General features: G+C 40.2%; 1 protein-coding gene across 10 annotated transcripts in view; it reads right to left on the minus strand.

Annotated features, from left to right (window-relative positions):
- Positions 1-13242, minus strand: part of CEP295 (centrosomal protein 295) — a 56722-nt gene that overhangs the window by 17742 nt on the left and 25738 nt on the right. For 9 of the 10 annotated variants that reach the window (XM_006936838.5, XM_045038599.1, XM_045038600.1 and 6 more), the window contains 6 exons: positions 10779-11000; positions 6509-6601; positions 6260-6363; positions 4531-4662; positions 4003-4100; positions 378-3726 (listed from right to left, as the gene is read on the minus strand). In XM_006936838.5, coding sequence (XP_006936900.4) covers positions 378-3726; positions 4003-4100; positions 4531-4662; positions 6260-6363; positions 6509-6601; positions 10779-11000 — 3998 coding nt within the window. Of the gene's footprint in view, positions 1-377; positions 3727-4002; positions 4101-4530; positions 4679-6259; positions 6364-6508; positions 6602-10778; positions 11001-13242 lie in introns of those variants that run through there. The other variant, XM_045038607.1, reaches the window with a different exon arrangement.

Genomic DNA, 13242 nt, shown 5'->3' on the forward strand with positions numbered 1-13242 from the left:
CAAGACTTGCTATCTGCATAAAAGAAATTCCGCTGTTCTGCAATTTAACCTTTTGGTAAGTTCAAAACCCTTTGTGATAAAACTTCAAATGACAATCTACATTTTTAATGGTGTTTGAACTTGGCTATGTCAAACTACTGGCCGAAATCGGTTGGGCTTCCAGTAACTATTAACCTCCGAAACACCATGCACGGTAGATCAATTCTTACTTTTTAATTTCCACATGTTTAAGGTAGAAAAATAAAGCAGTTAAGGTCAAACCACTTATTCTCAATAACTAAGAACTTATTCAGGCCTGAGATTAAAAAACATTTAGCTTGTCTGAGTTGGGTTACGTCCATTATTTAATTTCTAGGCATTCAAGTTTAATTACATACCTGACTGTATTTAAAGAAATCCTTCAAAGTCTCTTGATGTTTCTGTATCTGCTGCTGCAGTGTCGTCTGTCTCTGTACAAGCAACTCTTCTTGGGCTTTTTGGCTGTGATGCAGAACTTGCTTTTGTAGATCCAAGTGCTTCTGAAATTCCAGGTTATCTTGCCGAGTTAAGACAGGTGGTGAAAAACTCAAAAGCCTATCTTGAAATCTGGGGATCACAGAATTGCTGGAGGGAGCTGCATGTTCATTCTTAGAGGAATACAATCCACAACTGTTTTTAGATTTAACTTCAGCAAAAGGCAGCGGAATAAATGAATGCTCTCTTTCGTGAGCTGAAAACAAAGAGGGAAGAGCATGCTCAGAAGACTCACTTTCAGTCCACTGTGTGTGTTTGTTTAATAGAAGTTCTTCCTGGACTTTCTCATTAGAAAGCACCACTTCCCTTTGTAAGTCCAACTGTGCTGTCGAAATGTCTTGCTGAGGCAGAACGGGCTGTGATAAACTCGAAGATCTGTCCTGTGATGTTGAGATTTCAGGGTGACTTCCAGGAACAGTACTGTTACATCTGGGTACAAAAGGCTTTTGGATTCTTTCACAATCGGCAACAGGAGGTGCTACCTGGGATAAGGGTGAAGAGCCAGTCTGCTCAGATGAGACCTTTTTCTCCAGTTTACTTAGTCTTTGCAAAAGTAATTCTTCTTGGACTTCCTGTCTATATCGAATGGATCTCCTCTGTATATCTAACTGCTGGTGAAGTGCCTTCAAATCACCCTGGTGAGGTTGGATAAAATGCTCAGCAGGTAACTTTTCCTCAAATTTATACTGTCTGGGCAAAACCAATTCTTTCTGGGTTTTCTTGCTGCACGGAAGGGGATTTCTTTGTGCAGACAAGTGTTCTTGTTGAAGTGCAATCAGGTGATCTGGCTGGGTTAAAACAGGTTGTGATAAATCTAAAAGCCTGTCAGGCAATCTTGGTATCTCCAAATTATCACTCTTAGCTGAACAAGGTTCTTGGACTCTTCGAGATTCACTAAGGGGTAATGAAGCAAATGAATGCTGTGCAACTGGGGGGAAGGAAGAGGCGCCAACCTGTTCAGGAGATATTCTTTCCTTCCACTCACTCTGTTTATGCAAAAGTAATTCTTCCTGAGCTTCCTGTCTAGATCGAATGATAGCTTCTCTCTGTATAGCTAACCTTTCTCCAAGAGCCTTCAAATTATCTTGTTGAGGCTGGATAAGTTGTGATATCCTCAAAAGCCTATCCTGCAACTGTGGGATCTGAGAATGGCTTGAAAGAATTTTAGTATCACTCTCTGTTGAAAGGGCTTCCTGGGTTGTACCAGATTCAGCAGAAGGTAATGAGGTAAATGAAGGCTGTCCTAACTGGGGCAGGAATGAGGAGTCGGTCTGTTCAGAAGATAGATTCCCTTGGGTTTTCTGGCTAAAATGAAGGGCCTCCTTCCCCAGGCCTAGCCATTTGTGGTGTTCCTCCAAATCATCCTGTAGAGGTAGTATATGTTGTGGAAACCTCAGAAGTCTTTCCTGAACTCTCGGGATCTTAGAATGGCTTACAGGAACTGTACTATCACTCTGGACTGACATAAACTCCTGGACTCTTTCAGACTCTGCTACCTGGGACAGGGATAAAGAGGTGCCAGTCTGTTCAGAAGAAACCATTGTTTCTAATTCACTTTGTTTGTGTACAAATTCCTGGGTTTCTTGTTTAGCACCAAGTATCACCCTCTGCACGTGTAACTGTTCTTGACGTGCTGTCAAATTTTCCCACTGTGGCAAACTACGAGGCTGGTCCTGAAATGCTGGGAGTACCAAGTCACTTGCAGGAACGGTACTCTCCTTCTCAGATAAAGAAATTCCTCTAGGCTCAGCTTTAGCAGAAGGCTGTGAAGCAACTGAACACTGAGCAACCACTGGTGGGAATAAAGAACTCATCTGCCCAGACATACTGTCTCCCAAATCCCTTGGTCTCTGCAAAAGCAACTCCGCCTGGGCTTCAGGCCTCGCCTGAAGAGCGCCCTTCTGTGCCGTCGGCTGTTCTGGGAGCAACTTCATACTATCATGCAAAGGTAGGAACTGCTGTAGGAAACTCAAAGACCCATCCCGAGATTGCTGGATTTCAGGCTGGCTTGAGAGAAGTCCCTTCTCACTCTCAGATGAATACTGCTCCTGGATTTTTCCAGAATGAGTGCCGGCAGAAGGTCGCAAAGTCAATGTATGCTGAGCCACCTGAGATGGGAGAGAGGGGGGTTCAGTCTGTTCAGACCATATTCTTCCATCCACTTCACTCTGTTTATGTACACATAATACTTCCTGGGCTTCTCGCCTAGCCTGTTGGCTGTCCCTCTGAATATTTAACTGTTCTTGGAGAAATTTAAAATTATCTTGCTGTGCTAAGACAGGCTGTGAAAAACTCAAAAGCCTATCCTGAAGTCGTGGGACCCCAAGATGGCCTGAGGAAACTGCAGTATCATCTCTGATTGGAAAAGATTCCTGGATTCTCCCTGATTCAGCTCTGGCAGAAGGCAGTGTAGCAAATGAATCCAGAGGTACTAATGGAAGGGATATCGAGAGGCCAGTTTGTCCTTCCAATTCTTTTCGTTTGTGCAAAAGCAATTGTTCTTGAGCTTCCTGTCTTGACCGAAGAATTTCCTTCTGTCGGTCTAACTGTTCTTGGAGAGCCTTCAAATTACCCTGCTGGGCTGTGATATTCTCTGAGGATGGCAAAGACTTATCCTGTATTTGGCTGATTACAGAAGGACTTACAGGAACTGTACTTTTGCTTATGGTTGGAAAGGGTTCCTGGATTTTTCCAGATTCCACTGTAGCAGGCAGAGAACTAAAAGCACGTTCAGCTGCCAGTGGTTGGAATGAAGGATGTTCAGTTAGCTTAGAGGGTATATGTTCATTGTTCTCTGAGAATCTTTGCTGGGAGTCTAAAGTTTGAGAAGTTGTTGCCGTAGACGTTTCAGCTATTTCTCTAGGATCGTGTAATATTCGCGGTCTATCATATGACAAAGGCTTTGAAAGTGTATGAGAATCTTTATGAGGCAATTTATAGTCTCCCTGTTGTACTTCACTCTGTGAGAATTGCTTAGGCTGTTCCTCTGACTCCAGAGACTGCTTGGCTAAAACATCTGAACTCAACTTGGGTCTCTGACCTTGGTCCCAATGCTCTGATATAACAGTGGGTCTTTCAGATTTCTGTGGTGGTACTGTTACAACAGAATCAGATACCAATGAAGTGGCTAACACGGGTGGGTACTTTGCTTTTAACATAGTCTGATATTCGAGTAATCGCTTCCTGGCTATTTCCACAGACTGTCTGTGAAACCTACCAAAAACAAACACAAAAAACAAACATTGTTCTTTCTTGAGGAAAACATGCCCTATATTCCCAAGTGTTCAATTAACCCAAGTATTAAATTTAACCAACAGCAATTCAGGGTTGGCTATTATGACAAAAAAGGAACAACATTCATATTGACCTCTGAGAAACCTCTACGTTGTAGTTCCAAGAGAATCCCAATCAGATCTTCATATAAACCAAATAATAAATCCTGCAGATGCAGCCACACACCATCACAAGAAACCGTACCCGAGCTAATACCTGTTTTGCTGTAAAAGCTGATGTTGATAGTTACGAATCATCTGCCTGTGAATATCTTCATCGGATTTGACGGCGCGTGATGCTGGAGCAGTGCCGACCTAATGAAAGACAAAGCCACTAGTTGAAAGGCAAATCTAGAAACAAGTCCTAAAGTATTTTACATAAACTGAAGTTCGATGACTGTAAACTTTCACATAGCTTTATTTTTCATACAAAAGACTGGCACTTCCATTATGAAGAAATGAAGTAACACACCATTCTCCTTTAGTGCCAAGCCCAAGAGCTCAATGTACACATTACATATAAATCATGGTCATATACGATGGCACCCTCTAGAAACTGAAAGGTGAAAGCCATCAGGGTTGTGTAAGTATACCTATATCTACACACACACACACATACAGCACTAAAAGAAAAAAAATTACCAAATAAGATTAAAAATGCATTTCACTTTCCCGAATGCTAAGATTGCTCATATTTTCTTATCCCTCAACAATCTATGTAGGGATGAGATTTCCTGCATCTTACCCCAGTGTGTTGAGTTCTTTTTTCTTCTTCCAGCTGAGCCCTGAAGCAATCAGTTTCTAATCGTAACTTCTGTTGTTCAATTTGTTCAAGTAATGCCAACTGCTTTTGCTTCTGCTCTTCGATTTCCATGATCTAAGTAACAAAAATACTACTGATCTATTAACGACAAACTCAACAAAAGTTTACATGCATTACATTGAAAGGAAACCGATCTCATCACCAAGAGTACCAGCTGTCGAGAAGAAAGTGGTAATGTTTTCTCTCTTATTGCCACTGTTTTATCTGTTATGATGCTCGACCAAATTCTGTGCTCGCACCTTTAATTTTCCAGTGTTCTCAGTAAGAAAAATGACTAGAGAAATTAAATACTAAGGCCTCACAAATAATTTGATTTCTTAGGCCCACCCATGAAGGGGTGCAGTTATCTAGAGGCCAAATAAAACATGAGCAACATTCTGTGTCTTTTGTGTCAGACGTGAAACAGATGAAGACAATGGCAGAGGGGTAACACATAAACTCTAATAATTACACCAACACACCAACACACACACACACAGATCCAAGTAATTAGAACATGCCAGAGGAACCTCGAGCTTCTTGAGCACGGGACTAGTGTGACTGGTTGCCTGCTAAAGAGGGCATCTCGTACAGTCCCTAGAGCATACATAACAGATAAATACTTACTGAATAAGTAGAACAAGGAATGAATGTGAAGTTTTATCAAGAGGAACACTTCTACTAGAGATAATGAAGAATGATCTGGTTTTGAAAATAAAAAATGTCTCAATCTGGTATTTTACCTATTCCTGATCAGGCAGTAGTGGCTACGGCCGAGTTCTTGTCTTCACCTTCCTTTTTTTCCCTCACTCATAGGAGCCACTGAATTTGGACCGTTTATATTTCAGTAGTACCTCTAGAAGTACACTGGCTACATGTGACTATTAAAATGTAAATGAATTCAAATTAAATAAAACTTAAAATTCGGTTCCTCAGTGGCGACAGTCACATGCCAAGTACTCAACAGCCCATGTAGCAGGTACCATACTGGACACAGATATGGAACATTTCCACAGCAGAGAAAGCTCTATTGGACAATATCGCTTTAGAATATTGATTAGAAAACACTTATCTGAGAATACTGGCTCATAGAATTCTCACTCCCCAACTGTATTTATATAAAAAACTATGACTATAAACTGGCTTAGTTACAATTAACCACCTTCAAGGTAATTTGTGTTAAAAAAAAAAAATCTTTTATTAAAGCTGATGGGACCAAAATTATAGTTAAGGAGGTTGAATTTACAATTTTTCTTCTGAAAAAGAGTATTTCAGAAAAACTTTTGAGATTTATAAAGCCTAGCTGAGTATCTAATATTATGACAGGGACTCATTTATTCAACGAACATTTATTGAGCACTTACTATTATGTATAAGGCACTGAACCAGAAACTATGTAAAATGAATTGAATTTTTAAAAAAGACAGTCTCTGTCTTTAAAGAAAAATGGTAAGTTTTACAGGGAAAATAAGATACATACAAAAGTATTAAATACAAAACAATGTAGTAAGGGTTAAATGAATAGTTTATAAGCAGAGATGAAGTCCTTTCTAACAAGGTAGAAGAAACAGTATCAAAAGTAGCCAGGTAGGAAGACAAATGTCATTGATCAAACAAAATTATGGTACCTAGCCGAAGAAAGAAACCTCTACAAATAAAAAGTTCAGATTACCTGTTTCTGCCTTGCTGCCATTCTAATTCTGGCTGCTTCTTCTTGAGGATGAAGTAGAACCGAACTCTGAGCTACAGTTGTGATGGGCTGAGTCTCATTTATATCTAGGAGAATCCCCAAAACAAAAATTAGTTTCAATAATTTAGAATTTTGACACCACTATTATTCTCTTTATTCATTTGTCACATATGTAATTGTATTAGACAAAGAATGTTAAGCAAGCTTAATCTGAGAATGTGATAAAAATACCTTGTTCCTTTTCATAGTCTGTATCCAATGAAAGTGGTTTCTCTTCACTACTAAGTGGTCCAGAGTCAACTGTTAAAGTATCACTTTCAGCAACTGTAAAGATACATTATTATGAATGTATTATCACTGTCAAGCTTAAATCTGAACAAAGTAAAACAAAACAAAACAAAACAAAAAACAACTTGCATTCAGATTAACAATTCAATTTTGGTTCATCTATATGTCTTATTTTGTTAAGATCCAGTCATGTTCCAGATGACCACATATTTTATCCATTAAACTTGAGCCTAATAAAAGAAGACTGATGGGAGACGAAAATTGTGAACCAAAAGGAAAAAATGAAGAATTGATTAAAAAGGTGTACTGATAGTTCCAAACACAAGAGAAAAGCATAAAAGAGTAGAATAAGCAAGGTACCAAAGTTTAAAAAAGAGAAGCTTACCCCATTTTATTTTGAGAGAGAGTGCAAATGGGGAAGAGGCAAAAAGAGGAGGAGAGAAAGAATCTCCAGCAGGCTCTATGCCACCAGCACAGAGCCCAAAGAGGGGTTCAATCCCACAAACTGTGAGATCAGGACCTGAGCTGAAACCCAGAGTCAGACACTTAACTGACTGAGCCACCCAAGTACCCTCCTTGACATTTTTAGATATCAGGATTTTGGTTATTTATTAAATCAGAGCAGAGAAGTAAGTTAAATCAGTTTTTCTGATCATATCAGGGGAGCCAGGAACGCTGCATCAAGCACTCATTCATTCACTCACTCACTCATTTATTCAGCACCTACTTATGTGCTGCATGCTGGGGACACAGTGGCACACTTAAAAAGGTGGACAGGAGGCTTTCCAGGCAAGTGGGCAGACAGAAACATTACCTTTTATCTTCAGAAAAAATTATAAAACTAGAAACTGGTAGGTGCTATATAAGAGAAATAAAGGATTATATAATAGAGTACTATAAGCGAATCTGAATTAGGCTAGGGGCTCAGATGAGATTTGTGTTAGGAAATGACATTTAGGCGGACATCTGAAAGGTAAGGAGGAATCAGCTGGGTAGAGAATGTGGGGATGTCTAAGAATGAATATAAGGTGTAGTCAGACAAGGGGGAGAAAGAAGCAAGATGAAGCTGGAGAAAGCCCACTCATACAGGGCCTTTCAAAAAATTAACTTGGTTATGACTGAAGATGAATCCCCCTTTTACTGAATTCCGAAATCATATTCTCTCCTACTTTGTTGGCCAGTCCTTTTTACTACTTTGCTGTCTGCCCTTCTTTAGTTATCTGCTAAATGCTGGAGTCCCTCAAATGGTCTCCTAAGTCCTCTTCTCACCAAATTCTTTCCCCTGAAAGAGTTCCCATGGCTTTAAATATCATATATACATCTGACTTTCCAAACTTACCTCTCTTGCTTTAAGCTACTCAATTATTTCAACAAATACTAACAGCATTTTTTTATGCACAAGGCACTTGTCTAAGCCTTGGGGATACAGCAATGAACAAAACCAAGTTCCTACCCTCAGTGGAGGTTATACCAGGATTGGAGGATGTGCAGGGTGGACAGAGTGTCAAGGCAAGAAGCAAATAAGCCAAGAAAGTAAATTTATGGTCTAGGAGATGCTGGTAACAGCTATGGAGAGAAAGCAGGGTAGAGGGGATAGGGAGTGAAGGGTAAGGGGAATGGGGGAGAGGAGTAACTTGCCATTTTGTATAGAGTGAACAGAGAAGGCCTTTCCGAGAAAGCCAGGTCTCAGCAAGTATCTGAAGGAAGAGTAAGGCACAGAAATATCCAAGAGCATCCCAGCCAAGACCAGCAATCTGCAAAGACCACGTGAGTCATGTCTGCTGTATGCATGGAACAGCCAGGAAGACAGTGCGTATGGTGAGTGGCTCAGGAGGGAGGTGTGGCTGGAAAGGAAGTCAAGAGGAAGTAGGGTGAGAGAGGTGGTGGGAGAGAGGTGCGCGCGCGAGCAGATTATGCAAGGCTTTGATGCCACTATAAGCACGTTGGTTTTAACTGCACGAATTGGGTAGTTGTTGGAGGGCCTCCCCGAGAGTAATGACATGAGGTGATTTGTGTTTTAACAGGATGACTCTGGGATTACACCACAGCAGGAAGGTACAAAATCTGAAGACAGAAGACGGTTAGCAGGCTACTGTAAGAATCCGCACTGGACAAGAAATTTAGCTTAAACTAGGGCAGTAGGTGGTGAGAAGTGGTGGCACTGTGGACAGGTTTTGAGAGTGAGACTAAAAGATCTGTGACGATTTGGTTGTAGGATATAAAAAAGGGAACCAGAAGGACAGGCTTTTTGGCTTCAGCAAGAAAACTTTATTGCCACTTGCTGAAACGTGGACGGGTGTAGGAAAAGCAGGTGGTTATTAGAGGGGATATTAAGAGTCCAGTTTTGGAAAAGTTTATGACGATTACCCAGGAAGATGTCAAATAAGACATTGAAGTAAATGAGTGGGGTTCCAAGGAGAGGTCAAGGCTAGAAACACACACTTCGAAGATGGCAACGTAAAGTCATGACATTGGCGTTTACGGAGTGTGAAAAGATCTGAGAAACAAGCTCAGGGGGCAAGGACTCGTGGTTGTAGAGATGAGAAGAGCAGCGAAGGAAATTATGAAGGAGGAGCCAGTAAGGTAAGAAGACCAAGAGAAAGTGGTGTCAAGAGGTCGAGGGAAGAAACTATTTCCAGAAGGTTTCCTGTTGTACTTAGGATAAAATCCAAAATCTAGACATGAGCTATAAGTCACTTGGTTCAGAAGCTTGGTAGCAAAATATTTCCATACAAATCCCATCACATTAAAAAAAAATACATAGAAGATAAAGCTCTAAGGAAAAAAACAAATCAAAGAGGAGTTATGTCATCACGATTCATTTGTTAGTCTGTAACTTCAGATGCTGTTGTGCTTGACTTTTGTAACTTCTGGAAATATATTTAAAATAACCTTTTTGTCTGCCAAAAAAAAAACCCCTAAATTCTTGAAGAGTAACAAAGAAGCCAAATCTCTGGTGGGAATGTGAAATAAACACGCGACGCAATATACTCAAAAGCTGCTAACATGTTCATATTCTTTGATTCAGGAATTCGAGAGTTGTCCCTAAGGAAATAAAGATGTGAGCAAAGACTGTTAAAAGGATGCTCTCTACAGCACAAAAAATAACAAGAAAAATTAGAAATACGCTAAATATTTTAACCATAGCAAGCCGGTTAATTTTGGTTCATCAATTACTGGACCTAAAATAGACAGCTGACCCTTGAACACCACCACAGTTAGAAGCCAAACCCCCACTTATAACTTCTGACTCCCCCAAAACTTTAAAAAAAATTTTATGTTTATTTATTTTTGACACACACACACACACACGCACGCACACACACACACACACACACACACACAGTATAAGCAGGGGAGTGGCAGAGAGAAGGACACGCAGAATCCAAAGTAGGCTCTAGGCTCTGAGCTGTCAGCACAGAGCCTGATGTGGGGCTCAAACCCACAAACTGTGAGATCATGACCTGAGCCTAAATCAGATGCTGAACTGACAGAGCCACCCAGGTGCCCCCTGACTCCCCCAAAACTTAACTACTAATAGCCTACTGACGGCCGGGTGTCTTACCAATAATACAGTCAGCTAACACATATTTTGAATATTATAGATATTACATACTGTATTCTTTTTTTTTTTTTTTAAGTTTATTCATTTTGAGAAAGTGAGAGACCATGAGCTGGGGAGGGGCAGAGAGAAAGAATCCCAAACAGGCTTTGTGCTGTCAGCACAGAGCCCAACACGGGGCTTGATCTCACAAACCGTGAGATCATGACTTGAACAGAAATCAATAGTTGGACGCTTAACTGACTGAGCCACCCAGATGCCCCTATATACTATATTCTTAAATACCTAACTTTTTAATTTTTTCTGTACTTTTAGGCTATGCAGTTTGTACGTGAGTTTTTTCAAATCATCGTCATCACCAAAAAAATCTTCTAATATGTTTATGGAAAAATCCCCGTATAATTGGGCCCACGTAGTTCAAACGTGTTTTGTGCCAGGGTCAACCATATATAAACAATACTACCATGTTAGTGTGTATGGAAGGAGATTCACTAAGGTTTTTAACATTTACTGCCTTGAAGTAGCAGCATCATGGGCTTTAAAGCATTTTCTTCCTTTGACCAATTATTCTTTGATTTTTCAGGTATCATATTTTTGAACAACTTAAAAAGGGTCTGTGTGCTACAAAATCAGACTCTTGGAGAGAATCACCTTGTTCCTGCCCAGAGGATAATGTTTTATCTTCGTCAGCAATTGCTCCTGATTCGACTGTTGGGGCTTTACTCTCAGTCTCACTAGCAGTGGTAATCACTTCGTTTTCGTCTTCAGACGTGGACTGAATCGTCCAGAGAGATTTTTGGCTTCGGATCTTATTTAATAATTTTTTAAAAAGAATTTTTGAAGGAACCTGGTGGGTCTTCATTGATAAGGAAGCTAAAAGAAAAGAAAAACACTTATTCAGCATCTGTTATATACCAAGCAAATTATTCTACCATTATACTTAGTACCTGCCACACTCACTAGTTATAATAAAAGCACTTTATTATTCTCTACATTTATAAATTAGCAGCATATACAATGCTATTTGGCCCCCATCACAATTTTATAACCAGGAAGAATTTTCAATTTAAATTCAAACAAAAACACCAAAATTCGACTATTTTCCAACAATATGCACGCAACACAAATTTCAAACTTAAAAATGTTTTCAGGAAGATGTTTTTCTGTTTGCTAAACGATGACAGAATGCATACCGTTTAATTAACTTGTGGAAGATTAGCATTCAAAATACGTTCTATAAGGTTTTATACTCTATTCTAGAGACGAGACCCAAATATGGGACGCTCGGCGCAGAGCCGACGACATGAGGCTCGATCCCATGACCCTGTGATTATGACCTAAGCCAAAATCAAGAGTTGGACATTCAACCACCTGAGCCAAAAAGCTGCCCGGGCCCTGTACTTCCTAGTAGGCTACAGAGGAAAACAGAACTAGCTAGAACCTTAAAAGACAACCAGGTGCTCCCGAATTATCCCCGGTACGATCGGGAAAATTTTGCTCAACTACCTTCATAAAGAGATCCCTTCAGTCAAAAACAAGATTCTTATTTCTCCAAACATCCTTCCATATGGGTTAACAGGACAACACCAAAACTCAGTATAGTAAAAACAACTCTCTAAGGGGACAGAACTCTGTTGCAAATACATAGTTCTATGGCTTAATCAAGGAATAAAATTAAAGCAATCTACTGAAGTCAAAAACTGGCAAACTATGGTTTTGTCTGACATACTTCTTAAAAAATGTTATAATATGGGACGCCTGGGTGGCTCAGTCGGTTGAGCATCTGACTTTGGCTCAGGTCATGATCTCATGGTCTGTGAGTTCGAGCCCCGCATCGGGCTCCGTGCTGACAGCTCGGAGCCTGGAGCTTGCTGTGGACTCTGTGTCTCCTTCTCTTTCTCTGCCTCTCCCCTGCTTGCTCTGTCTCTCTCTCTCTCTCTCTCAAAAATAAATAAAAACATTAAAAAAATGTTCTAATTTTAACTTACAAACAATAAAGTACACAAAACCCCCAAGTGTACAGCTGAAAAAATTTTACATATATCTACGTAATACAATCCAGATCATGATGTAGAACATTACCAACACCTATAAGGCTCCTTCATACTCCTTCCCAGTCAATACACCCCTAAAGATAACCACTGTTCTAACCTTGAAACTAGATTAGTTCTGCTTACTTTAACTTCGTACAAATAGAGAATTATACTTAGGTATTCTTTTCTGTCTGGCTGCTTTTACTCACCATTAGTTTGTGATTCACTCATATTTAAGAAATTAAATCTGTGGCCAATGTTTGAAAGTAAGGATTTTTAAACCAATGAGATTCCTAGATGCTTTCGAAAAATCAAGAGAGTTGGCAACATCAAGAGAGCAATTCCAAATGGGAACTGCAGGGGCTGAAAAGTAAGTGTTCCTTTGGATACGGCAAGAATTACAATTCTGACAAACTAGAGATCTGAATAGTACTCCCAATTAAAAAACTGAAAGAGCTGGATGAAACAGTAAAAATATCTTCCTCAAGGCACGGCTGGTCTGGTAAGAAAATCGAAGATTCTGCAGTGGCCAGAAATAAAGTGTAGGCAGGAATTCCGGAAGGCAAGTGAGCCCTGAACCCATCTTCTCATGTTTATGAGACACCACAGTCACCGTACACCATTCAGAGGGCAGTGTGGGCACAGGGGACAGGGATAGAGCCTACAACTTAATAAGAGTCTCACCCAGCAATCTAACAGGGGACCCACATAAAGTTGGAACACCGAAGGGCTACCTAACCAGTGTGGGGTAAAGATGATAAGAAAGCTTGAGTGGTTTTGAACAAAGGTATGGAGGGAAAAAAGAGATCAAAATAAAGAGAATTTGGTCTCTAAAGAGATGTGAAGTAAGGGGGGCAGTGTTACACGTAAGTCGCACCGGGCTGGCTTAGATAACTGCAGACTGGGACCATTCGCTAACGTTGAGGAAGACAACGTTTCAGTAGACAAGGGAGGATAGATTTATCATCAGACAGGGAGTTTTAAGTAACTGTGAGACAGCCAAGTGACAAAGTTAAGAATGGTGGAGACAGAGGGGAAGTTTAGAAGAGAGGCTGAAATTTGTGCTGCTCATCATGATACAT

The sequence above is a fragment of the Felis catus genome, chromosome D1 (genome assembly GCF_018350175.1).
Source record: "Felis catus isolate Fca126 chromosome D1, F.catus_Fca126_mat1.0, whole genome shotgun sequence".
In the NCBI taxonomy this organism is placed as follows: Eukaryota; Metazoa; Chordata; class Mammalia; order Carnivora; family Felidae; genus Felis; species Felis catus.